This window comes from Microplitis demolitor, chromosome 7 (genome assembly GCF_026212275.2).
Source record: "Microplitis demolitor isolate Queensland-Clemson2020A chromosome 7, iyMicDemo2.1a, whole genome shotgun sequence".
Classification (NCBI taxonomy): Eukaryota; Metazoa; Arthropoda; class Insecta; order Hymenoptera; family Braconidae; genus Microplitis; species Microplitis demolitor.
In genome coordinates, this window is record NC_068551.1 from 5,891,751 (window position 1) to 5,919,130 (window position 27,380).

At 26.6% G+C, this 27,380-nt stretch overlaps 1 protein-coding gene across 1 annotated transcript; it reads right to left on the reverse strand.

The window, feature by feature from the left end:
* Positions 1–1,561: 1,561 nt before the first annotated feature.
* Positions 1,562–25,678, reverse strand: LOC103570094 (espin). The gene is made up of 12 exons (XM_008547700.2): positions 25,603–25,678; positions 14,210–14,362; positions 11,435–11,699; positions 9,413–9,596; positions 9,181–9,350; positions 7,678–7,744; positions 7,356–7,489; positions 6,599–6,872; positions 6,208–6,518; positions 5,602–5,777; positions 4,468–4,661; positions 1,562–1,916 (listed from the first exon to the last, which is right to left on the reverse strand). The coding sequence occupies exons 2-12, from the start codon at positions 14,288–14,290 to the stop codon at positions 1,676–1,678; spliced, it is 2,097 nt and encodes a 698-aa protein (XP_008545922.1). The 5' UTR covers positions 14,291–14,362; positions 25,603–25,678; the 3' UTR covers positions 1,562–1,675.
* Between the last annotated feature and the right edge of the window lie 1,702 nt (positions 25,679–27,380).

The window sequence follows — 27,380 nt, forward strand, 5'->3', positions numbered from 1 at the left end:
AATTGATCTGATGTACGTAATAATGTATTATTTTATATATTACTATCATATACATATGAATATATGCAATGATATTTAGTTAATTTCTATGACATAATTGTTTACAATAAAAAAAAAAATTCAATTCTTTTTTTAGATAATAATTTTTTAATGACAAAAAAATTATAATTTTTTGTTTATAAAAATTGATTATACGAAATTATTGTATTTAGAAATAATAACAATATTTTATAAATTTAAAAAAATTTTAAATAACCAGATCTGATTATTTAATTAAATGGTCAATTGTTATTTTTGTAATTATTTGAATTAAGGGGTGAAAAGGGTCTGAGATATACAAAAAAGAGGATATTTTTGTGATTTTTTTTTCAGAGTACCTTGTTTATTAAAATTCTTAAAATTTGTGACATTATTAAGCATCATTCCAAGAATATTCTGATAAATTTTTATAAAAAAATATTGAAAAATAAGCCAGTGGTAGTGGGGAGAGACGAGTCACTTAAAAAAAAGTCTCCTTGTCGTAGGCAGGATAACTCATGATTGCCTCATCTGAAGTCAAAAACCAAAAAGATTTCTTTAGTACATAAGTTTATCTTGGATTTGAACGAAGGAACAAGCAAAATATTCATTTTTGAATTTTTGGTAAAGGCGCAATCAAAAAACTCTGATTTTTTCCAAAAATTGCTGCTTTTCTTTAATTAAAAAATAAGTAGTTATTAAAAAAAATCCTTCGTTCAAATCTAAGATGAACTTATGTACTAAAGAAATCTTTTTGGTTTTTTTATTTCTGACGAGTCATGGGTTATCCTGCCTACGGCATGGAGACTTTTTTTTGAGGTGACTCGTCTCTCCCCACTACCACTGGCTTATTTTTCAATATTTTTTTATAAAAATTTATCAGAATATTCTTGGAATGATGCTTAATAATGTCACAAATTTTAAGAATTTTAATAAACAAGGTACTCTGAAAAAAAAATCACCAAAATATCCTTTTTTTTGTGTATCTCAGACCCCTTTCACCCCTTAATCAATACTATATTAATAAATAACATATTATTTATATATGATTGTTATTGATTGACCATAATATAAATTCCAACAATATAAAAATATGGAAAGTTATCATAAATAAAATGAGAATAATATTCTATTTACGTAATAATCTAATAATCTTATTTTATTCATAACTTACTGAGGGTGAAGGTCATAATATATGAACATTTAAACAAAAATTTATGTACATTATTGACGGAAAATTTTACACATTGATTATAATATTTATGTATATAATAAATATCTAAGTAAACAGATTACAAACTACGCATGATATATATATATATCTAAATATATATCACGCAATCAATCACTTAAAAGTTTATAAAATGATAAATGTTCTTGGCAAATATATAATTTTCATGTTTTGTAATTCAAGTATCATTTACGTATTAATTATTGTATAAAATTACACATAATATTAATTTATATAAATATAAAAAAATAAAAACATGTGATACATTTATTTACATGTTTAATAATATAACAATTGATCGCAAGTTTTTTATATTTATTTTGTGTGTATTGAGCATGCATTTTTTTTTTATTTTCATAAGTAATTATTAAGAGAACACATTTTATTGAAGATAATAATTAAACGTGTTTTATAATTAATTGTTAATCAGTCGAGAATATTTAATTTACTATTTGTTTTCCTTAATTGCGCTCGCCATGGAATTATAGGAGCATCATCATCTGAATCATCGTGCGTTGTTGTAACGATTTTTTTTTCTTCAACTTCAACATTTTTTTCAATACGTTTTAATGGTGCTGTCATTATTTCTTTCTTTTGTGTAGGAATTAGATCAATTTTAACTGGTGGAGGTGCTACGACTGTAGGTACTGGATTCACTGTATTTGTTCTACAAATTTAATGATTTATTAAATTTATTTATTAACTATATAAAATACTTATTATAATTTTATTATTTTTAAATGATACATTTTAAAAAATTTTCGGAGTGAACGCAGATTAATTCTGGAGTGAAGGTTTATTTTAATATTAAAACTTCGAATTTGGAGTGAATGCAAATTTAAATAAAATCAAGACCACTCCGAAATCACTCCGCTGAAAAGACAAACTCTCTATTTACTCTGTATGTAAAAGTAGGCAGATGAAATAAAGACAAAAGTGTAAATGGTCTCTACAGAGACTGTACACTGTATCCTACTAATAATTAATACGATACTATTGTCCAATTTTACTAAATTTATAACGTGATTTTTTTTAACTTCCCGCTAAGAAAATTGTAAATTTTAAAAAATTCGGGAAGTTATTGGTTTCGGTCCGATTTTCGAAAATCGAATTTCTAATAGATTTTGACATTTTGAGGTTCTAGGAAGCTATTCTGACTAAATTCAAGATGATGTCCGAGTGTATGTATGTACGTATGTAAATATCTATAACATTTAAACGGTTAAACCGATTTTGATCGTCAAGGTGTCATTCGACGCAGCTTGTCAATATCTAGAAGCTGAAAAAAATTGAGCTTGATCGGTAGACCTTGTTCAAAGATATTTCAAAAATCACCTTTTTTCAAAAATGTTTTTTTTTGAAATACTTGTAATGTGCTCGATGGATTGATTCCAAAACCAACTGGGCTCTGAAGCTTCATAAGCCGAGTCGAATGCCACCTGAACCTCCAAATTCGGTTCATTCTTTCAAGAGTAACCGTTGTCAAAAGAATTAAAAAAACAATTTTTTTTAGTATTTTGGAAATTTCTCAAAAGTGACTGGATAAATCAATTCAAAATCTTATCAGTTGTAGAACTCAATAAAACGCGTCGATTGCCACCTTAAACGCCTCAATTGATTTATTCGGTCGAGAGATATCGTTTGAGAAAAAATTGTAAAAAACGTTTTTTTTTTGAAAAACAGGAATTACAAAAGTAGATTCGAGCTCGAAGAGCTCAAAAATGTATCCACAACAATTTAAGGTCTGTCAGGACCAACTGACATCGATTTTTTTTTAATAGTATATTACACATCAAGGGAGAAAAATAGGATATTCCAATCCGTGCGTAAAATTGCCTACCCGAATCGAAGACAAGGGTAGCAAACACTCGAATTGGGATTTTCTGGTTGTGGGAAGAATGGCGCATGCGCTAATTTTAATAATTTATTGTTTTGCCATAAAACAAAAAGACAACTTTCGATCCTCTAAACAGGGCAGAAATTGAAACTTATGGTACAGATCTGGTGAGAAGTAATTTTACAATGCAATATTTCAATTTTACAAACAATTTCTCATCAGAGGTTAGTTTGGAAAATTATTCTCTGTGACTACTAATAATTATAACGAGGTTAATTAACAACATTTTTAGTAAACCTTCAACGCTTTCTATTTAAAATTAACATACCGTTATCTTAAATTACAACGTGTTTTTGAGTAATACAAAGTGATAGTAATATTACAACTAATTTCAGTAGTTTTACATGACGTCATGCAATATAACTAGAAATGTATCCTAGTATTTACTTTATACACAGACATTTAATTTTACTCGTTAAATTCGTTTTATGAAAGTATTGTATTTTCACTAAAATTGTCAGTAATGATTTTACTCAAACTGCAATGTGCGTGAAACATACGGAAAAAAATGGAGACCAAAAATCGTTCCTTTTCCGGGTAAGTCTCGTAACTGCAAAATTATAATTTTTTCAGAAATCGGTCAAAACATTTATTCTGCTACACGTGCGTTAATAGAAATATTAAAATTCAAAAGTCTCTCGAACATTCTGTTATAATTATTAAAATTTGAAACTTTTTTTACGCAATAATAGTACAAAAAAATGTTTTTCACTCATACTTTTAATTGTAAAAAAAATTTACTTAACCCAAAAGGGGGCGAAATGTATGAATTTGTATTATGCTGTCGAACAAACTTAAAACAGGAAGTTGAGTCATCAAAAAATTATTAATTATTATTGTGAGCCTCTAAAAATTTTTTATTTTCTACTATAGTTTCTAATTTAGACGAATAATATTTATTGCAATTTATCAATAAGTTTTAAGTGTGTAATATTTTTTGTAGTGTAGAATATTATTTTTTAATAATAAATCACTAGAAATATTATATCAGTGTATGAAAATTAAATATTAAATAGTTTAAAAAAAGCGTTTCATAAAAAGCCATAAAAAAATTGAATACAAATTTTTGGGAAAAATCTACCGCAAGCTGGGATCGAACCGATGAACTTCCGTTATTCAGGTGGATGCTCAATTTTGTTATTGTTGGCTTACATTTATACGTTGGGTAAATAACAAATTATTTATTCAACGAAAATGAACGGTTTGGAGTCAATGAAAATAATGTCATTTAAAAAAAAAAAATTTTGCTCTAATTTGCCAAAGATATTTAAAAAAGTTACTAAAATAATAAAAATTGAAATTAAATTTTTTTAAAACTTACTTTTTATCATCACCACAATCTTTTTTTGCTAAAAGCTGTCTTTTCCATGGTGGAATAGCTTTTTGCCTTTTTTCTTCATTTTCACGTGCTATTTGTTCTTCCAATTCTTTTTTCGCACGTTCTGCAGCTTTTCTCGCTAACATTTGACGCTTCCAAATAGGTATTATATTTCCCGAACTATCTTTTTCAGGAATCTAAGAAGAAAAATAATAACCATAATAATAATAATTAGGTTAAGTGTGAAGGGATAAAATGTAGGACAAAAAAAAGGAGAGCCTTAGAATTGTAGTGGAAATAGAATAAAATAAATCAATATTTATATTATTGGGGGTATGTAAGGCATCTAAATTATATATTTTGACGCCGTTGTTCGGGAAACGTTACAGCTAAATTGAAATTGTTGTTCTTTCAATAGTTTAGGCCCTAAGGCTAAGCAGTACTCAGCAAATTCTCGAATTTTAGATTTCTATTAATGTATTAATTGATTATTATTACTGCGATTTTTTCAGCTTTTGAAAAAATGCATAAAATGAACTTCGGAAGATTTTCATCATCCGAGTCCCATAAATATTTAAAACGTTAGTACTGCCGACTCTTAAAAGAATTTAAGCATAAAAAATTCGAGTAAATCCTAAATTTTGAAGGCTTCATAATTAAAATTCATCTTTCCTCGAGTACAGTGAGAGAAAAAAAAGTAAATTCAAGAAAACTTCTTCACTTGATTTATAATTCTCAAGTCAAAAAATTTTTATTGAAATGAAGTATAACATTTCTTGTTTCAATAAAAATAGTTGCAATTCGGTCATATATTTATATAGACAATGCATTTTTATTACAATTAACCCAGATAGCAAAATGACGTCTTGATGAGTTCTGAATGAGTTCCTATTTATGATTTGGACGTCTCATCAACATCTTAAACAAGTCTTTAAGAAGTTCTCAAGGTGTCGAATGAGCCACCTAGCGAACTCAGTAAGAGCTCTTTAAAAAGAGTTTTCAAAGAGTTCTTTTTTCTGACTTCGTAAATAAGACTTCATTAGGAATTTACCATGACGTCTTTGAATTAAGAATTTCCTCTTGAAAACATACATTTTTTTTCTATCGTGTACTTATTAAATAATAAAATTCTGTTACCTGATCAACAAAACTTGACACACTTAAAGATTTACTGATCTCCATGATGAGATTCTGTTCTTGTGTCTTTTCAACTTTTGCCATTTCAACTTTAAATTTTTTAATTCCTGGTATATCTTTAGCCTTTTTTAATTCAGCAATAAGATCCGTTTTTTGTACAAAAAAAGGCTCCGACACTAAACAAAAAAAAAAATTTAACCAAATTTCGTTAATTAGCTCGTTATAATAATTATTCAATCACTAAGCTTTTGTATACTTCTAATACAATAATTTTAAATTCCGATGCAATTTCAAATTTAGTGATCTCGCAACTTAAAAATAATTTTTTTGTAATTAATCTGTTCACTAAAACTAGTTTAATTTTTTAAAACCAATTAATATTTTTGTTGAAAAGCACAAAAAAATTATTTATCAGTAATAAAATAAAATAAAATATTCACATTAATTAAAAAAAAAAAAACTATCGAAAAATCACTGAAATATGACCTCAATATCCATTTAATTAAAATAAAATAAATCACTGTAATAAGATCATTAAAACTTTCTCTTGTCATCAACATAACACTTTTAAATAATAAAAATCAAAAGTTTAAATAAATAAAATACCATTGGTCATAGAAACACTTCGAGGCGGTGGAGTAGAAAACGTTTTAGTCCCATTCATTTTAATATTAGTACGTCGTAATTGAACACTTGTAAGATCTTGAATACTAATAGTAGCAAGTGGTTGATGAGTTTTAGGTGTTTCTGGTTCCTGAGTTGATGTAGTTGGTGTATTAACTAAATTTACTGTATCCTTAGTAATAATTGGTGGTGGTAATGGAGGAGGTGGTGGTCCAGGTGATGGATTTTCTTCTTGACACTTATCCACCTCCTCCACTTGGACTCTTCCTTGTATATCCAAATTATCCACTGATCTGTATTGACAATACTCAATTTAAATAAATAACAAGACACAAAAAATATAAAATATATTTTAAAATAATTATCAACGTACCTGGCTTTAGACAAAGTATTTTTATTAGATCCCTTGCAGATACTTCTTAAGTATTCGGATGGTTTAAGAAGAGTATCTGAATCAGCGGCATTGGTAAATTTCGGTGGAATAAATGGCAGCACCATGTGCTTATTTACCAGGTGTGACACCTGGTTCGCTTTAGTATCTTCTGAATCGTTTGATGATGGCGATGGTGTACTGACAATACCAGCAGGTACTTCCGTTTGCGGCTGCTGCGGTTGCTCGTGAGAAGATGTGTCGGACTTGTTGGTTGCTGTTCCGCAACACATAACAATTATATTATAAAAAATGTTTAAGAGATTGTTGTAGTAGGGGTATCATCAAGAGGAACCATCTTATAAAGTTATTGGAGTTGTAAGTGTGGTACGGTAATTATTTTTATTATAATAGGTATATGTGTAAGATGTTTGGGCCGTAAGTGAAATCTAGGTAAGTGTATTATATGCCCGCGTAAGCACCATGGTCTAGTAATAGTTGCGTCCATAATCGCGTTAACAGGCTAATTAAAAGATTGAGCTAAAAACTTTATGCCTCGTAAGCTTAATTGGAACGACAGAGTTGCGATAAATATATATTTTATGTAATCAATCTATTCTATTATTATTACTGTTTTTTTGTTGTTGCTTATTACAAAGTTTTATTTTAGAACTAGAAATGATGACAGTTAATTAAAATATTTATTAAGCAAATGGATTTTTTGTTGTGTTGTGAAATATAAATTAGTTCCATTATTTACTTGATAAATTATCACATTCATTCTTGGGATCCTTGATATCCTTGTCAATGGGCTCAGGAAGCTTTGGAGAATCAGGAATCTCTTCGATGTCTGGTGGTGGTGGTGGCGGTGGAGGGGGTGGAGGCTTCACGATACTGAACAAAATAATAACTATTTTGTTACATGTTACTTTTTATATTTTTTTGTTTGACAGAGAAATCGGTTGGTATTAAAACTTATTATGTTAAATTGATTGGAAAAATATTAATTTAAGTATAAATATTAAATTTGATATCGATTTTTTTTACTGATTTATGATTTCCATTTGATATGACCTACTTACCAATTAGAATTGTCAATTTGTGGCTTTGAATCCTTTTCAACTTCTACAGGTGTTACACTTTTCCTTTCTGAAATTTATTTTTAGAAAATAACAATAAGTTATTTTTAATAAAATTTATTTTACATGGAACAAAAAAAAAGATAATGATTAAGATGCACTTTTAAAAATTTTCTATTGATGTTAGAAAAAAATTACTTGAAGTTACAAACAAATTCAAATCATGCAGAAATATGAAATGTAAATTAATATATTTATATACTTTATTTTTACATTACCATCAATTTTCAAGTCATGAATGTCATAAAACTTGAAATTACAATCTATTTTATTTTACTTTATATCAATAATTGTTTTTTAATATCTAAAAGTCATCATTTTAATTGAAAATAATTTTTTTTTCATGTAGGGTAACGAGAATAATAGCGATACACCCTCTAATAGCGGAACAATAAATATTTTTTGTCTGCAATTGTATATAGTGTAGAGGTATCGTTTTTCACCATTTTGGGCCAGTTTTGAACGCTTGGAAAATTTAAATAAAATACAGTCGACTCTCTGAAAGTATCCGCTTTTAGGGCTGTAGGGGAATATATTTCTGAGAAATACAGTCACCCCTCTATCATATCATTATGCTCGATTTGGTCGTGGATTTTATTAGCAGATTAGACTCTCTCTAAGTGTCCGCTCTGAATCTGGCCGGTATGAAAAACTATTCATGTATAAATACCATACATATATTAGGGTGTTCGTTATTTCACAAATTAGATTATTTTACTTGGTACAAATCATTTATTTGAGACCCAAAAATAATTTTAAAAAATAAATAAGTTTATTTTAATGCCATTCAACTCGATCTAAGTAATGATACTTTCCAATTTTAGTGCAATGAGAAAAATGATATAACTTGCTGAAAAATAAGCGTACAGCTACAACTAATGCTAATTTTTGTAGGAAACTCTACAAAAAAGGTCTCTTATGTTTTTTTCGTAAATCCAACCATTTAAGAGATGTTGAAGCTCAAACTTTTATTTGTTTATAAAAATTGGCGATTTTGTTTGAAATTTGATTACTCTATAACGCATAGACATACAATTAAGTGCTATAAATTTTTTTAATTTTGTTAATTATATATTAATTATTTTAATTAATTAAATTTATATGCGGACACTTGAAGAGAGCGAGTAAAAATATTTGTTGCGGACATGTACAGAGGGTATTAAAAAATTAATGACTGTCCCTTGATGGGAGAACGACTAAACACATAGAGAGAGTTGACACAATGACATAATTTATTTTTCAAAACGTGTTCAAAGATACTTTTATCTCACTCTTGAAATTTCCATTTCATTTTATACTTTTTCATTAATTAAAAAATTTAGAGCGATCATAAAGCACCCTCAGCGCTTTCGCGCTTGAGGTGTGCAATAAACTATAAAATGTCCATAAATGGAGCAGTGGCCACAAACGGTACTTCTACCATATTTAAATCCATTTATTAATCACCTGGTAATTCTGGTGCTTTGGGACTCTTATCAATTCGTTCGCTACTACTTTTGCGTGATAATGAAGGTGTTGACGTTGTCGATGAGTAACAAGGTATTTCACTGCTTAAATGCGACGATTCACTAGCGCTGCTGGATCTACTAAATCTTCTTACAGTAATTTTTGATCGACTGGATTAAAAATCAAATAATTATCAATCAATAAAAAAAAAAAATAAAATGAATATAAATACCTGCTTTCAGATGCATCATCATTGAATTTTTTTTGACCCACTGACTTAACGCTCTCCGTCTCATCCGGTCTGATACAGATCTGTTCGTAAGCGTGCTCCGTGTCCTTGATTATATCCGATTTAATTGAATTACCATTGCTTACTGGCTTGTAACTTCCGTTATTCATGTGAACATCCACTTTCACTGAAATCATTTAATCAACCGTTTACATTTTTATCATTTTTTTTTTTTCTTTAATTTTACACTACTATTTTAGCTAATAACATACGATTCTTCTAGAAAGTAAACCTCAAGTTCAATCAGTAGTCAGATATTTAAAAAAATATTTTTTTTAAACTCATTAAAATTTGTGGTGATTAATTTAAAATACTAGAACTCAGCTCTTTACTTTAAAACAATGATTTTTAAAATTTTTTACATTAAAAAATATTTACAAGTGGTCCAAAAAAAAATTTTATATATGTATATATATATATATATATATATATATATATATATATATATATATATATATATATATATATATATATATATATATATATATATATATATATATATATATATATGTGTATAACTTATTACTTAAAAATTTTCAAGTCATGCTCTTTTTCGCATGGTCGTGTGCGTTTTATAACGGCGTAACGGGTTTGTAAAGAGGAAGACGAAGAAAAATGGGATGAAGACGAGGAAGAATATCTTGCAATGCAGAAGAATCTTAACCCGATTCCCGCGAACTCTCAAGTATATAAGATCGCATTGTATTGGAATATTTTATAAATTCAATCTTAGTAACATAATATGTATATATATATAAATATACATATTATACATTTCCTTGGACATATCAACTCGAACGTGTAATTAATAATTTATTTATTATTATCATCCGTTTTATATGCACTAAGTATACAATAAACGTACCAAGATGTCGATCCATTGATGTAATAACTTATCTAATTACTTATTATATATATGTATGTTATTTAATTGTTTTAAAAAGTTTTAATTATAATTATTATTGTTTTCTTGTAAAAAAAAAATAACAACTGACGTTTGAAGATTTGTTAAATGAGTGACACAATGCAATATGAGGAAATTAATCAGGGTCGAGTGTGGTGGGGTTAAATCTTGCAATCTTTTTTGATTAGATATATAACATGGATAAATGAGGATAAACTTGTAATTCTAAAAATTCACCGGTTTTAGATAAACTTTGATAAAAAAAGTCTTCAATTACTTCATTGGGAATTTTATTGTTTTACATTCAAATTTTTTTATTTTATCTGAATTACGCGCGATAATTGGTAATTATTTTTATTCCAATGGTTATTTATTTTTGAATTTTACTAATGCAGCTAAAACAGGTTTAATTTGAAAATTAATTAATGATTTTAATTAAAATTTTAAAACATTAAACGAAAATTTTTTTTTGTCATTTTTATAATTATTACGGGCCGAGAGTTTACTGGAAAAATTTACTGAGCGGGGAAAGTTGCACATGGCAAAAATTGTTTTTAATAGTAAAAGTAATTTTTAGTCGATTGTGATAAAATCTGTTGGTTAGTTTGATAATAAAATGATAAAATTCTTAAGAAGATCATCTTACTCCCCTTCCCTTATTTAGAGAAATAATTAAGAGAAAGCATATTAAAAATAATTATGTGTCATTAAGGATTGATTTAAATTATATTCTATAATTGATAGATATTAAAATAAGAAAATGATAATAAAATATATATTTATAGTGAAATAGTGATATAAACTCTCACTAATTTGATAAAGTGACTATAAACGAGAGAGTTGCGTCTAATCTTAAATTATAGACATAGAAGCTTAGCAGTATAATCAATCGATCAGCAAACAAGGATGATTGGCAATGATAGAATTGAGGTCGTCATCAACCAGAAAATTTTCTAAGCCATCAGTGAAAAAAAAATAAATGATAGATAAAGATAGATAGAGAGTAAGCCAAACGGATGATGAGAATGATGTTGTATTTATCTGGGACATGTCACACTTACCAGTTAAAGTCTCATCCTTCTTCTCAATGTTAATTTGCTCGTCATTTATAGTTTTGTCCACGTTATCACTAAACAGTCGAGTAATTCTTGTGTAGACGAGGTCGTTCGGACTATGGAGGTAGAATGATTCAGTATCTTTTGGTTTTTGATGTTCGGATATAAATGGACTCATTGGGTTTATGTAAATTCCATCACGGGGTCGAGTACCAGGTGGATGAAGAAAAAATGGCTCGTGAAACATTTCAGAACTGCTTCGTAAAGAATTCTAGAACACATATTTATTCATTTTTATTCATTTCTTGTATTTTAATATTCATTATTTATTTTTAGTTGTGTGATTTAAATATACGAGCATACTTTTTTTTTTAATATATATTTCATTAATAATATTTCTTATCCTTGATTATAATTAATAATAAATTTGACTGACACCAAAAATTCATTTTGGACATTATTTTAATTTTTGATTTATCGTTGCTTTAAAATAAACAATGACACTGTAATTAAACCATTGCTAAAATGAACCCACACCAGTATAGCGGGGTTACTTAGCGGTGTTCTCCAATGGGTGTTAAAGCGGGACATAGATACTGAGTTAAATTAACATAATCGAAGTATGAAGGTATGAGTATGTCGCTTTGCAAATGCCATAAGGGCGTATCAAAAATTTTTTTTTCGGAAAACAACATATTTTTATTTGAAACGGGTAGAAATGACGAAAAAATGTTGGAAAATCCAAAATTGCACACCTCAATCGCTCATTTTATTTTTAATCATTACTTTTATTTTTTTTTTATTATGAATTTTTATTCAACTTTTGATTTTTTTTTCTTTCTTTTTTTTATCTTTCTCGCTGATTTAGTTTGCAAAAGAGACTTTTGAATCATACAAATCTGTTTCCCATATTTTATACAATAACATTGAAATGTAATTTTCCATAGTGGACCATTTTTTCCAAAATGGATTTTTCTATAGATTGATAAACTTGTCGTATAATTTACTCTCTTAAAATAAACCAGTGAAATTCACGGATTCAACCAGTAGACTAAGATGATCGCTTAACTCACTGGTTGAACCAGTGAATTCCACTTAATTTTATTTATTATAAACATTTATTTAAAAACAAAGTGAACTAAAAAAGTCTTAATAACAATTACTTATGATTATAAATTATTTAGTTAACATTTAATATTAAAATGTTATTCTTGATTGAAGTTATAGCTCTTAGCTATTGAAGTAACTTCAAAGTTATTTATTTTCATACTCTGTAAAAATTTAATCATATAATTATTATTGTTATATAAAACTTAGTCGATATATTACATAAAAATCATAAATAACTTATTGTGACAATAAAACACTTAAATACACTCATGTACAGGATGCTGCTGTACCCGCGCGTTTACACATTTTTAGTTCACTGGTTGAAACCAATGAAATTTCACTGGTTCATTTTAAGAGAATATGAAAAAATAAAAGTGGTTTTTAGTATTTGAAATATAGTTCGAATTTAGACAGTTAAAAAATAAAACCACTTTTTGTTAACACTGGAAAAATGTTCAATACTGCTACTGATGTTATTTTAATATCAAAAAACTAAATAGTTATAATATTATAAATTAAATTGCCAAAGTACTAATTATAGTTATAAAGAAAAAATAGACTTACTCTAAACAGTCTGAAAACTATATTGATAAAAATGAGAATAGACACTTGATTTTTTCTGAAGGGAACTGTATTCCACATTAAATGGGCCATAAATTCAATGTCTTTCATTCTAAGGCTGAACACAATGAATCACATGTTGAAAGAGGAAAACCTTCATATGTATATTTCTGGTCAATGTAATTGATTAATTACTTAAACCTTAATTATTTTCAGTCGGGATCAATTAATTATTATTACTATAGATTTTAGATCTAGATCATTTGTACGATTATAAATTCGTGATTGTCTAATTTGATGATATTAATGCCCTTTAATGTCATTAATGTCAAGCTTTTGAAAAAAATAATGTTTTGATCGATTTCAAGAGCTCGATATTAAAGTAGAAATAATTAGAAAAGAAAGCGGAATTCAGACAAACTTTACCAGGAATAATTTGTAGGGAATAAAATTATCTAAAAAAAAGATGTTATGAGATTTTGTAATAAGTCTTATAGTTTCGTTGGAAAAGTAAAAATATCTCGAAGTTTACTATAAATTTGACTTCAAGCTCCAATAACTTTTGAATAAATGGATTTATCAAAAAATGATAAGACTTTTTTTGTAGAGCATTTGGTTTCCTACGCAATTATATCCTGAACTTACCTGTACAATAAGCCATTGCTGAAGTATAAGATTTCCAATTTAAAAATTTCTTGTTTCCATGTTATTTAAACAGAAAATTCAAAATCACGATGAGACATCTGTTAATATTAATATAAAGGACTCTAATTTTAACAGGCATACATATATACATATATACATATAAATCAGGATATAAAATTTTATTCTCTTCCGGTGGAATAAAAATTCTAGTTATATTTAAATGAACCTGTAGACTAATTAGCTCTCTATCACTTCCCGCTGAAGATTATTAAATATTTAAATGAACAACAATTATAAAAATTATTAAATAATTAACTGAAAACTTCTTGTGAAACAACACTAATGGTTGAAGAGAGAAAATAAGTACATATTACTTCATGAAAAAATTATTAGCAAAAAGTTATATATATATCGAAGAGTTGACTGATATTATTTATAATTAATGATTACATAAATATTAATTACCTTGTCGACAGAATTTGTTTTACAACTGTAAGTAGTTGCGTCAGTCATATTCTCTGAATATTCTGATCGATCCCTTGCCATTTTGATCGTCGTAATAACATTTTATGGAACTTTTATTACATTTATTTTTTCTTTATACCTTTCTCTTATTCTCTGAAAAATAAATAAAAAAGAATACAATTGAATTTTAATATCATGATTGTGAATTGCTATTAAGTAATAGTAAAGTAATAATAGAAGATCGAATTTAACGATTTACGGAAATGATTACGTTTTCATTTACGCAATATATATATATATATATATATATATATATATATATATATATATATGCATGTATATATATTTGCTGATTATAATATTTATACCGAGAAAAAATTCCAAGATAACAAGAGTTTCAGCGCAATTTTTGAGCTGAAACTTTTGTCGTCTCAGTGACGTACGGTACGCATAAAAAATTTAAATGTCAACTTTTGAGCTCTCTTCGACGTCAAAATTCACATAAATTTGACGTAAGTTTAAAACTGCTTTTTGACGTCTGTGAGACATGAAAATTGGAGATGCAACAAATGACATCAACTAGAGAGATATTGTTTGCTTTTTAATTTTTGAATTTACTTCCTTGAATAGTTGCTAGATATCACAAGCTGACTTTTCTTCAATATGTTTCAAACGGTAAAATCGAATCTAAACAATTTAGGTCAATTTGAGCTACTTTTGCAGTCAAATTTTGCTACTTAATTTTTGATGTCTTGAGTACATCAAATATCAGCTTTAATCTGACGTCAAATTTACGCGCAAATGACTGTTGGTTGAGCTCAACTGGCTATCAGGATATACTTTCAATCAACTTAACGTCATTGTCTGACAGTAAACACTTGTAGTCATGCCCGCATGAAAATACCATATATGAAAAATATATATGGAAAAATATATGATCAATATGGGACCATATAAGTGGCCAAAAACTATATATATTTTCTTATATATACTATAGTAAGTTTTAATATAATTAATTATATATGTAGATTTATAAATTAATACATGTATTACATATATTGATAATTATATATGTAAATTTGTAAGCTAGCACACATATATATTCTGAACACAATGTTTGAATCTTATAACAAAGAGAGAAAGACTGAAAAGAATAGATTTTATTTATTCTTACATATATCGGGAGACATATGGTTCTATATATCGAAAAATATATAAAACTGTATAAAGTTGAATACATGGTACATACATCGTGCCATATAATGATGAATTATATATGTATTCTTATTTGTTTCTTTATATAAATAACATTTATGTTTTAATATATTGAAATTATAAGTTTTCAAATATATAAATAATATATTGAAGTGATACGGAAATATATGAAATCATATAACAGAAAACATATATAAAAATATAATAAAATCCGCCAAAATCTATATACAGTTCTATATAAGATTTCATGTATTGTCACATATATATTTATATCTGTAACATATTTTTTAATATATGTTTACCATATATGATATTTTTATGCGGGGCAAATTGAATTCAAGTTAACAGACGTTTTACTGTCAACTTAAAGGTAACTGCTTGCTCTCCAACACTTTACTTTAAATTGCCTTTAGAGTACGGTAGTAGCTTGTAGTCAACTTATGGTTAGGGTGGCTATCAGGGAATTCTTGATGGCACTTGTTGTCTGGTACTATTAATCAACGTCTTAATAGTATTAAAACTGTAATTAAAATATCTCATTGTCTCAAAATTTATAAAAAATTTTTTACTTGCCTCAAACATATCATTGGATAATAATTAATAATAACTTTTTTAAAGTTTTTATTTACTGTTGCATCTCTTAAAAATATTTATCTTGATTTGAATCTAATAAGTTGTCAGTGCCGATCATTTGATTTTAAATGTGAAAAATGGATATTATTTAATTTTTTTTTCACATAACCTAATAGCTATATGGTAAGTAACAGCCAATCAACTCGATTACTTGAATAAAAAATTTTATGTATGAGTACTGTTTCTAATTATAATTATTTTTAATTACTCTGCTTATTAGGTAAATTCCAATCCATGTTTTATCTGTAATCAACTGACTGACAGTTGAGTATGATCATAAAAAGAGGCCGCAATTGTGTTGTGTTTTCAAACGTAACAGTAACATAGTGTTTAATCATTTGAAAAATTTAATTTCCATTCGTTCAGCTTTCTAATTTGACGTATAATATTCAATATTCGTTAATGTTTTTTTTAATATAATAGTAAATCTTATCGAAGAATTTTCTTTGTAATATTACAAGATAATTTTAATTACGCTAATGATTTTTATTAATTAAATCAGTGGTTTTTCCTCAATATTGTAATATTGTACTTTCCATTTTTTTATTATAGGTTTCTATTTTTATTATCTTATTATCGCATCGCGTATAATCAATTCCAGTAAAATATATAAGACAGTTTAACATAAATCGAAAAAATAAATTGCTTAATTATTTTTTTTGTGTTTATATTTATTATAATTTAAATAGTTCATTAAAATAAGTAAAAATTGGAATTTTTTTTAAAAGAATAAAATTTCCTATAAAATCATTTTCAAAATTTTTATCTCGTTCAATTATGGTTGCTGAACAAAAGTTTTACACAAATTTATTTTTATTCACTGGTCAAAATGATTATAACTCTAAAATAGTGTGAAATTACGACTGAAATTTCGACTCGGGATAGTTTTAGGTTAATAATGATCTGATGACCACAAACCGATTCATTCTGTAGATGCCCAAAAAACTTAAGACCCGAATTGAGCGTAAAGAATTGCTAGACACCTGATATTTGATCCTTACCTGGGTCAAAAAAATAACTTAATTTTGGCGTAATTTTAAAAATTGAAAATGAAGCAATTCTGGCATGACAAAAGCAAGTCAGTTTGTTCTTTTTTTAATAAATGAAACAAACGCAGAAATGCTGTTCATTCTGTATACAATTCAATACTTTTCAGGTCTATTCTAGAATAAATTCTCATTGAATGAAACTCATGAACAAAACTATCTGAATAATACTATCACTCATATTTTTGAATAATTTAAATTCATGAAATGCTATTCCGCTGGATAGTGCCATTAGTAGTTTTAAGTTTAGAGATGTGTAAGTAGGAAGAATTACAATGGACACTTACGAACAACAATTGATTTCCTACAAACTAGTCTCCATCGTGAGACACGATCATAAATTACAGCTGAGAATTGAATAATTGAAAAAGAATTAATTAGCTGTACATGGTTTTTGAACGGAAAAATTTCCAAATTATTTGAATGGCGGTCAGGGTTGGAATTAGGGATCAAACTTTAAGGGAACTTTTCATTTGATATATACAATAATATATCATCACTAGAGCAGAGAAGAAAAAGTTTTTTTAAAAATAACCCCTCAAATATATATATAATAAAGGTTAAAAAGTTAGGAAGTAACTCGTTAAATATGGATGTGATTTTAATCATTTTTAACTTCCCGCAAAGAAAATTGCAAATTTTCAAAAATTCGGGAAGTTATTGGTTTCCCCCCGATTCGTGAAAATTGAAATTCCAACAGATGTCGACGTTTTGAGGTTCTAGGAAGATATTCTTGACTAAATTCAAGATAATGTCCGAGTGTATGTACGTACGTACGTACGTATGTAAGTATTCTGCAACTTTTGAACGGATCAACCGATTTTGATCTTCGAGGTGTCATTCGACGCGGCTTATTATTTACTATAAGCACTGAAAATTTGAGCTTAATCGGTAGGGTACATTCGAAGATATTTCAAAAATAAAATCTTTTCAAAAATGTTTTTCTTTTTAATGTTTTTCGAAAGAATTAAAAAAAAATTTTTTTTAGTATTTTGGAAATTTCTCAAAAACGACTCGATAAATCAATTTCAAAATCTGATCAGTTGTAGAGCTCAATAAAACGCGTCGATTGCCACCTTAAACGTTTCAATCGGTTTAATCGTTCGAGAGATATCGTTGTAGAAAAAATGGTAAAAAACATTATTTTTCAAAAACAAAGGCATACAAAAGTATTTTCGAGCTCAAAAATGTATCCACAACAATTTTTCGAGCTCAAGGAGCTCGAAATGGGCAGGAAATTTTGGGGCTGGCCCGCAGGGTCAACCGACAGACCGATTTTTTTTGTTGTTTTAAATTTTTTGCCCAAGAACATTATACTTTCAGCTAAATAAAACCCACGTAGGTGTCAAGTAAACTCAGCAACTTCTTAAATTCCTTCCTGTCAATCACATACTTCTAGCAGAATAAAATATGTAAAAGTCAACGATTCGATGAATCGAAAAAAAAAAAAATAATAAGTAACAAATTTGTATTTTGTATCTCATAAGAAAGTATACCTAATTAACCCACACCATTTAATTTATAAAATTATCTTTTTTGGAATAAATTTCTCTCGTTATATATTTCAATCCATTGACACTATTAGATTACTTATTATCAGCTTTTATAAAAATTTAAAATTCATACAAATATGTATATCGTTACTCTAATTAACAAAATTTTAAAAACTAATGACTAATAATAATTAATTACTTTATTTTTTTTTTTAATTTTTATTGAAAAAAAAAAAAACAATTATTATAAAAGAAAGTGAAAAATATGAGACCTTAAAAAAAATTTTGTACTAAAAATGAAGGAAAAAATGACATCACATTTTAAAATTATAATAGTTTGTGTTCATAATTCCATGAAGGTCGAATTTAAACAAATTTTCTTCGTCACTCTACCGAATTAAAAACAATCGAAAAAAAATATATAACTATATATTTTACCACGCGAAGTACTTATAAACTCATCATTTATTATTATTATTATTTATTATTTTTTTTTTTACTTTCTATGCTACAATACATAAACGTTATTTTCTCATGTAAGAAAAATAGTGTAATAAATTATTTATATGATTGTAATATTCCTGAGAAAATGGTAATAAAATCATGAGATATATTTTATTAAGATAAAAATATGAGATCTCTCTTTCTTATATTTGATAGCTAAAAAAAATATGATTAGATGATAAGTGTAGTAATATTCTTATATGATTTAAGATAAATATATTTAAAAGTTAATCGACTAGAACTAGATAACATGCAAGAGATAAATATACTAATTTTATTTACTTGTTTTTTAGGTTTAATTTAATAATGATGATAGTTATTAGTTTATGTAGGTGAAGGACTTTAAGAATATATGATGTATAATGCTTTTATTTATGTTTTTATATTATATTTTCCCGACAAAGTACACCGCCTCTCTCGAGAGTTTTCACTCGCGTGAACTGACTCCGGATGTCACTTACCGCAAACTTCAGTAAGTTGATTCTAACTGACTTTCTTTACACATTCTTTACACTTTTATATATTTACAACTTTACATTCATATGTGTATTTATTTTTAATTTATATATGCATTTAGTATTACGATTGTTGTTAGAAAACTGAGAAAAAATTATTTTTTTATTATTTATCGGAGTAGTGTTGAGATTTATCTTAGTATAATAGACCGGGGCAAAATGAGACATTAGTTCTATGATACAAAAAATTATTCGTAGAAATCGGGGTAAGTTAGTCACGACACCACTACAATTTTTAAATTTTCAGAAATATTTTTTTTTGTTTGTTTTCTAAATTACTTTGATTACAAACTGGAGTAAATTGATCCTGAGGTAAGATGGGCCATTATTGAAACTTTGTATAACTTTTTCCTTAGCTTAGTTATCAAAATAAGTTTTAATCGTCGCATAGATCAAGTACAGGAAATTAAAGCAAAAATTTATTTTTCAAATAATGGTCCATTTTATCTCAGATCCAGATGCTTTCAGTTCTCAAAATGAAATAATTCAAATAAACACTTAAAAATTTTTTTTACTAAATATTTTTAAGTGGCGACTGCCCAAGCTGGTTAACTGACCCCGTCTTCTTTTACAGGGTGGCCACAAAAAAATGATTTCAAAATTCCCTGATGTTTCCCGGTTCTCCTGTAAAGTTTTTCAAATTTTTCCCTGATTTTCAAATTTTACTCTTATCATTTAGATATTCAAAGTTTTTATTATATTTTCATTTTCAATAATTGAATTTGATAATTAAATCATGCGAGAAACCATAAAAAAGTCAATAAAATAAATTAATATTGCCTACCTTGGATTATTCCATGTTAAAAATATATAAGTTAAAATATTTAATAAGAAATTTTATGATTCAAATAAAATAAAAATTCACTGGTTACAAAAATTAAGAGATACTTAAAAAATTTCAAAGTTTTTAGTAATTTTCAACAGTTTGTAACTCGAAGGAAAATGGTCATACAACAAAACAAAAATTCAAACTGTAGCTTCAAGTGTCTAGTTTTCTGATCTACTCTTGAAATTTTTTTATTATGCACGGTTCCGGAACAATCATAAATCAATCATAATTATCGAAAAAAATTTATTGAAGCCGCAGACCGTTTTTAAGACGAGCAAAAATTTTGAAAATTTATTTTTCCAGAATTTTCTTAGGATTACTCCGGAACCGCACATAATAAAAAAATTTTAAGACCCAATCAGAAAACTAGACACTTGAAACTACAATTTGCCTTTTTTGTTTTTGTCGTACGACTATTTTCCTTCGAGTTACAACCTGTTGAAAATCACTTGAAAATTTGAATTTTTTTTAATATCCCTTAATTTTTCTAACTAGCGTATTATTGAAAATTTTTTAAATTTTGAACTGTCACAATTTAATTCCCGGATACTTTTCGAAATTCCCTGACATTTCCATGATATTTCCCGGTTGCATTAAATTCCCTGATAATTCCCGATATTCCCGGTTTGTGGCCACCCTGTTTTACGAACTACAAATAAGAATTTTTAAATGAAAGATAAAATTGTTTTTGTCTCAAAAATGGGGTGTCATTTTGCTGTAAATACCTACCGAAAAAATAGTGTCTCATTTTGCCCCGTACTTATTCTATTATTAACATAAAAATATTCAAAGTATGTTAATATTATGTGTTAGAACTAATTGAATAATAAAAAACTAAAATATAAAAGAAATGAACAAATAGATGGAAGACAAGTGTCATTTATGGAGAAAGAAGAGAAAGTGTTGATTTTCGAATTTCATTTTAGAGATAAATATAAGAAATAAATTTTTAAAAAGAAATTAAGCTATTTAAAAATATATGTAATATGTACATATATGGTTTTATTAATTTAGATTGATTTAGTTACTTTGTCACGTTCCACTTTTTATTTTTGATCATTACGATTATTTTAAATAAATTTGTGAGAGCGTAGTATATTAAGTGATTTTTATTTATTATTTGAGTAATTAATTTATTAAATTTCTTTTTAACTTTAATAAAATTGTGTTGTTTATTAATGTTGTTTTAATGATAATAACTTGCTCATTAATTCATGAAATAAAAAATTGCAGTATTGGTTACTTGTTAGTATTTATTATTTGTATATTTATATAAATAAATATTTGTTAAATTATTACTTCTTATTAATAAGAATTAATGATCAAAAAAATAAAATTTTCTGAACTACGTAAAAATTTTTACTTTGAAAAATACGTAAATATTTAATATGTTGAGGCTAAATATACAAATAAAAATTTTTTTTCCTCGTAGAAGATAAATGACACTTGATGATTATGAATATTAAATTATACATGACAATAAGTCATATTACTTATAGGTGTAAATAAAAAAAAAATGTTAATTTTTGAGGAATACAGAAAAATATTTTTAATTATATTTAATAATAAAAGTAAAATATTTATCATCAAATATAAATTTTGAAGCATTATAACAAATGATTTACTATCGCAGGTGGTTTATAAAAAAGCTTTTATATATATATGAGTAATTGAGAAATGAAAAAATTATAATTGTCGATTATTATCTAACTTGTGTATAAATAATACTTCATTTCAAAATTGTTCTAAAATTCTAGTGGCAATCTCGATCAAGTTTAGAGCAAAACATGCAAATACTATATCTACCCGGGTCAAAAATAAAACTTGATTCAGGCTCACTTCGCCTTATTTTCTTTTGAAGTTATCGATTTGCCGACGATTTTTCGATAAGATTTCGACTTTTTCAACCTAAATTCAATTTTTTTAAACTCTTTTCATCTTAGTTTCAACTTATTTATATTTTTTGGTCTTAGTTTCAACTTAATCGTCTTTACTTCGAGCACGATAGTCATTCACCTTACTTTTGACTTGCTAAACCAAGTCGAAAAAAAGTTATTTATTCGCTTTACTTATTTCGCCTTAATATATAAAAATTATTTAACTTTAGTTTTGACTTTTTTGCATTATAATTAAGTCGAATAAGTCTAAACCAACTCAATTTCGACTTGATTTAGACTTTTTTGTCTTAAATCGTGACTAAGTAAGCCAGTTAAGTCTAAACTAAGGCGAAAACTCATTTTATTTCATATCTCTGTAAAAAAAAAGTTGAGTTTGTCTTGTGAAAAACGGCTCCAAATTTCGACTTGGCAAACCAAGTCTAAATCAAGTTTTATTTTCGACCCGGGTATATACTTGGATAGAGTAAGAAAAACAATCTTAATATCTTGAGATGTCCATTAATTTTAAAATCATAAAACGGTTTCTGCCTAAAAATAAGTGATATATTGCCGTTCGTTAATAAAAAAGGAGTATTATTATTATTATTATACACAGTGAACTTGTCATGAAAGAGTGAATATTGAATAAACTCAAAAATCACAAAACTCATTGATTCTAGTAATGTGTCAGAGTTACACAGTAACAAAGGATTCATCAAAATTCACACATATTGTGTAAAACGAATGTTTTACACTTATTCATATGTTATTTTAACATATTGTGATAAATGGTGAAAAAGTTACACACGTGTATGTTAAAAGTAAAAATTTTTCACGAGTTATTTTGTGTGTTAATTTGGCAGTAAGACATGAAAAGTGTTACTTACGAATAAAATAACATTTTTGTGTGTTAAAAAATCAATCGATTGCGACAGTTGGAAAATGATAAATACACTGAGAAAAAAAAATACTTTTATTGAGAATATTTACTTGATATAAGAACATATATTCTTGATAATTTTCAAGAATATATAATTTTGTCTCAAGAATTCGTAGAATTGAAGGAAATAATTTTTATTTAATTCAAGTAAAGCTATTCTTTTGTTTACTCATAATATAATATCAAATTCATATATTAACAAAATTAAATTTGATGCTCTTTTCTCAAGGAATTGATAATTAATAATAATAAAATAAATATTTTAAACGGATTTCTTGAACCAAGAAATTATTTTTTGGAAAATAGTACTTTTTTTTCTCAGTGTACTGTGTGTTAAATTTAGATACAAAAGTGTTAAAAATTAGTTAAAAGCTAAATGGCTGCGTTGAATGTCGTCTCAAACATCAAAATTGGTCAATTGGTTCGAAGGATATCGGCGATGAAAAATTTAAAAAATAATAATTTACTTGAATTTCTAAAATAATGCATATTATTCCTCTTATGTTCCAAAAATTATACTAGTCCTTCGGTTTCAAAGTGTTTGATGATTGCTACATAAGTTATTGCTATCGGTTCATTAGTTTAAATAATATCATCATAAAAAATTTTAAAAAATAACTTTCTGATTCTGTTTTCCGGATGTTTTATATATCATCGCTCCTGTTTGATTCGAAGCTTAAGTAACTCTCCATCATTTCTACTAATGTCTGTCCAAAAACACTGAATTTAGCAATCATAATTTCGAGGAATTCTTTAAAAGCCGATCCTTGCTGATTATATTTAATTTCGCAAATTCTCTGAGAATAATACAAAACATCTTTTTTTTTTCGAACTCGAAAGGCTCGAAAATACCAGTATTTAAAGTGGGCAATTTTGTTTTCAAGCTTCTGGAATTCGAAAACAGCGGGAAGTTTTGGGGCTGGCCCACAGGGTCAACCGTTGTTCAGATTTTTTTTACCGATCTAATATATTTTTTTAAAATAATAATTCATATAAAATTTTATAAATTTTTACTAAGCGATTTTCGGTATTAAATTTAATGAAAAAATTTTTTTATAGATAGATTAAGCAATATTTATAAATAAAATGTTTGCTGTTATGTTAAATTTGTTTATAACTCATGCTAACTTTTATTGTTTGTTTTTACTAATCAGACATATTTATTATTTCTACTTATAAGATTCATTGTTTCACACAATACACGCGACCTCTCAATTCTTTTCAACCTGTGAAAAGCTACTCTACTTATATTGTATTTCCTGGGGCGGCACATTACATATTTTCTCACGACAACTTAAAGATAAATAGACCGGATAAAAGTAAATAATATATTATATATATAAACACTTACTTTATTCATTTTAAATAAAATAAATAATTGACAAAAATAATAACAATTACATAAAAAGCAAATAAATTATTTTCTCTCATGCAAAATATATATTTTTAAATTTGAATTCGATTTCTCACGCATTAAATTCAATAAGAGAAATGTACAAAATGGAGCGTTAAATTACAGTAAGAAAAAAATTAAATTAATTTTCTATATTTAATGATATATTCAAAATAAGTATATCAACTACATGTTTTATTATATTTGTAATTATGGTAACTGTATTATTTAATTAATAGAGTGACATTAAATAAATTTATAATAATATTTAAAAATCATGTAAAACCGCTAGTTGTATCTTACCGATAACCTACTTCCGGATCACACGGAGAGAAAGATATTGTTAAGTTACACGCGCGTGCGTTTTATATCCCAGTTTCCGTCTCAGTTGACTAAGCGAATAACGTCATGTTATGTGTGTGTTAGTTTGTAACACTTTTGTGGGACATTAGTTCTCATAATTTAAATAAAAATAATGAATTTTTAAATAAATATATTTATTATTTATCTAATTTTATGAGTAAATATCACTTTGCAAATAATTTAAGATAAATAGTAAGTGTAAATATATACATCAAATTTTAAAAATAACATTAAATGTAAATATTTATGATCTTGAAGTTATCAGACAGTTTACAGCTTTTGGATTTTTCTTTTTCGGCAATTTAATTTAAAAAAAAAAACTAAAAATATGCACATGTAGAAAATTAAAAAAACTATATGTGCAATTTTTTGAAATATTTTTTTAAAAATAATTTATCGTTTTTGAAAAATCCAAAAATTATTAGATGTCGGCTAACTTCAGTATCATAAATATTTATAACTAAATATAAATATCATTTTTTCTTATAAATTAATGCGTTATTCAAATATTGAATGCCATTATAAACAAATAAATGATTACTTAAAAAATTACTATGGACAAAATATAATAAAATTTTTACTGACCTATATCAACTTAAGAAATTATTTTAAAAAATCCAATCGTTCACTATTAACAGTTTATTTGTATATAAAATTATCAATAACAAAATTTTTACTCAATACAATATAAGAGTCATTTTTTAATAATTAATTAATTGATTAACTTTAACTTAATTAATGCACAAAGCACTGAATAACATATTAATTAAACTTTTTTAATTACTTGTTTGTTATTAAACTGTTTTATCCAGAACTTGTAATAAAAGTACATATTTATATATATTTTTTTTTTTTAATTATTTGTGAAATTACCGGTATTAGTATAAAGTTAAATTTAAAAATAAAACGATTAAGATGCAATGGCGACACGTTATTAAATGAGAGACAATGATGAAATCGGAGTCTCTCGGACAACGAACTTATAACCGGCACTAGAGTGTCCGAGGCGGCAGACCGGGACTCTCGTGTTGTGTATATATGTTTTTCAGCTCTCAGTTCACCTGGTTGATTCTAAACCACCAACTGGTGAGCTGGTCGCCACGGGATTAAGCCTCATGCTTCTCATGCCTCGATGCTGTTCAATTCTCTCTTTCTTTTTTCACTCGTCAATGTCTTTCTTTAATAACTCTTTCTCTTTCTCAAATTCCCTCCAACAAACTCATATGTCTATGGTATTGCTTTTACCTGTACATTTCATGTTGATGCTCTTGCTATTGCTACGGCTGTATAGATATACCCCACATCTAAACACACATGGTATATTTATGTTGCAGTTACACGGATATCCGCGTAGAGTATTGCTGAAGATGAGACAAATATTTTAAATTATCATCGTGCAATATATATTACAATAATTATAAATATACTTACTGTTAACTGAACTAATATGATGTCTCAGAATACATTTTAGTATCCATTTCTAATGTTTAGAAATTTAGATAATTAAATAATTAGTACCAATTATTGAATAGTGTATGTAATAGTGTAACACTAAGCGGTAACATAATTTTTTAAAAAATATTAAATTCAAATTAAATATATTAATGTTCGAATCCATTGTACAGTAATTTTTTAATGAACTTTTTAAGTATAGAAGATTTTATAATTTTTTTTATAGAATTTCATATAATATTGCATTTAATTTTTAAATGATTCCGGAGATTTTGGAATTTTCAAAAAAGATCGCCTTTTTTAGTTTTTGTAGTCATGGCTGAAATATCGTTACTTGATCATAATTTATTGAGAAATTGCTATAAATCTATCAAAGTCTAATATATTGGCGGTAAAGAACTAGTAAATTTGTGCGACAAAGAAATGTAAATTTTACAAACAGGCACTGATGTTTTTCTGGGATATTCTGGATGTTTCTAAAAGTTCTATATATATGAAAGAGAGTTAATATAAATCTGGTGAAAATAATCTCTTTGCACCGAAATGATTTGTAAACTGTATCAAACATGAATCGTTTATTTGAGAACCCCCCCACCCCCTGATTAAAAAACTAAATTCGATCAAATTAAACAGACTTAAATTTTTAATTCTATTTAATTCAGATAAATTCTGTTAATTCGGTACCTAACTTAAAAATGAATTCTGTCTAATTCGGCAGGAAAACCAGAATTTGTCCGAATTCAAACGAATTTATATCATTCTATTTGGTTTAATTCTGATTAATTCGAAAATAATTCTCCAATTTCTGGCTCTGAATCCGAATTAAACTGAATTAAAACGAATTTTAAATTTTTAAATCGGTTTTACTCTGTTTAATTCAAATTCAAATTTTTAATTCAGTTGAATTCTGT

Coding starts and splice junctions, on each gene's coding strand:
- LOC103570094 (XM_008547700.2), bottom strand. CDS start 14,290: ATGGCAAGGGATCGATCAGAATATTCAGAGAATATGACTGACGCAACT. Junction 11,700..14,209: donor AAACAAATTCTGTCGACAAG/GTAATTAATATT, acceptor TATGTGTTCTAG/AATTCTTTACGAAGCAGTTC. Junction 9,597..11,434: donor GAAGGATGAGACTTTAACTG/GTAAGTGTGACA, acceptor AAATGATTTCAG/TGAAAGTGGATGTTCACATG.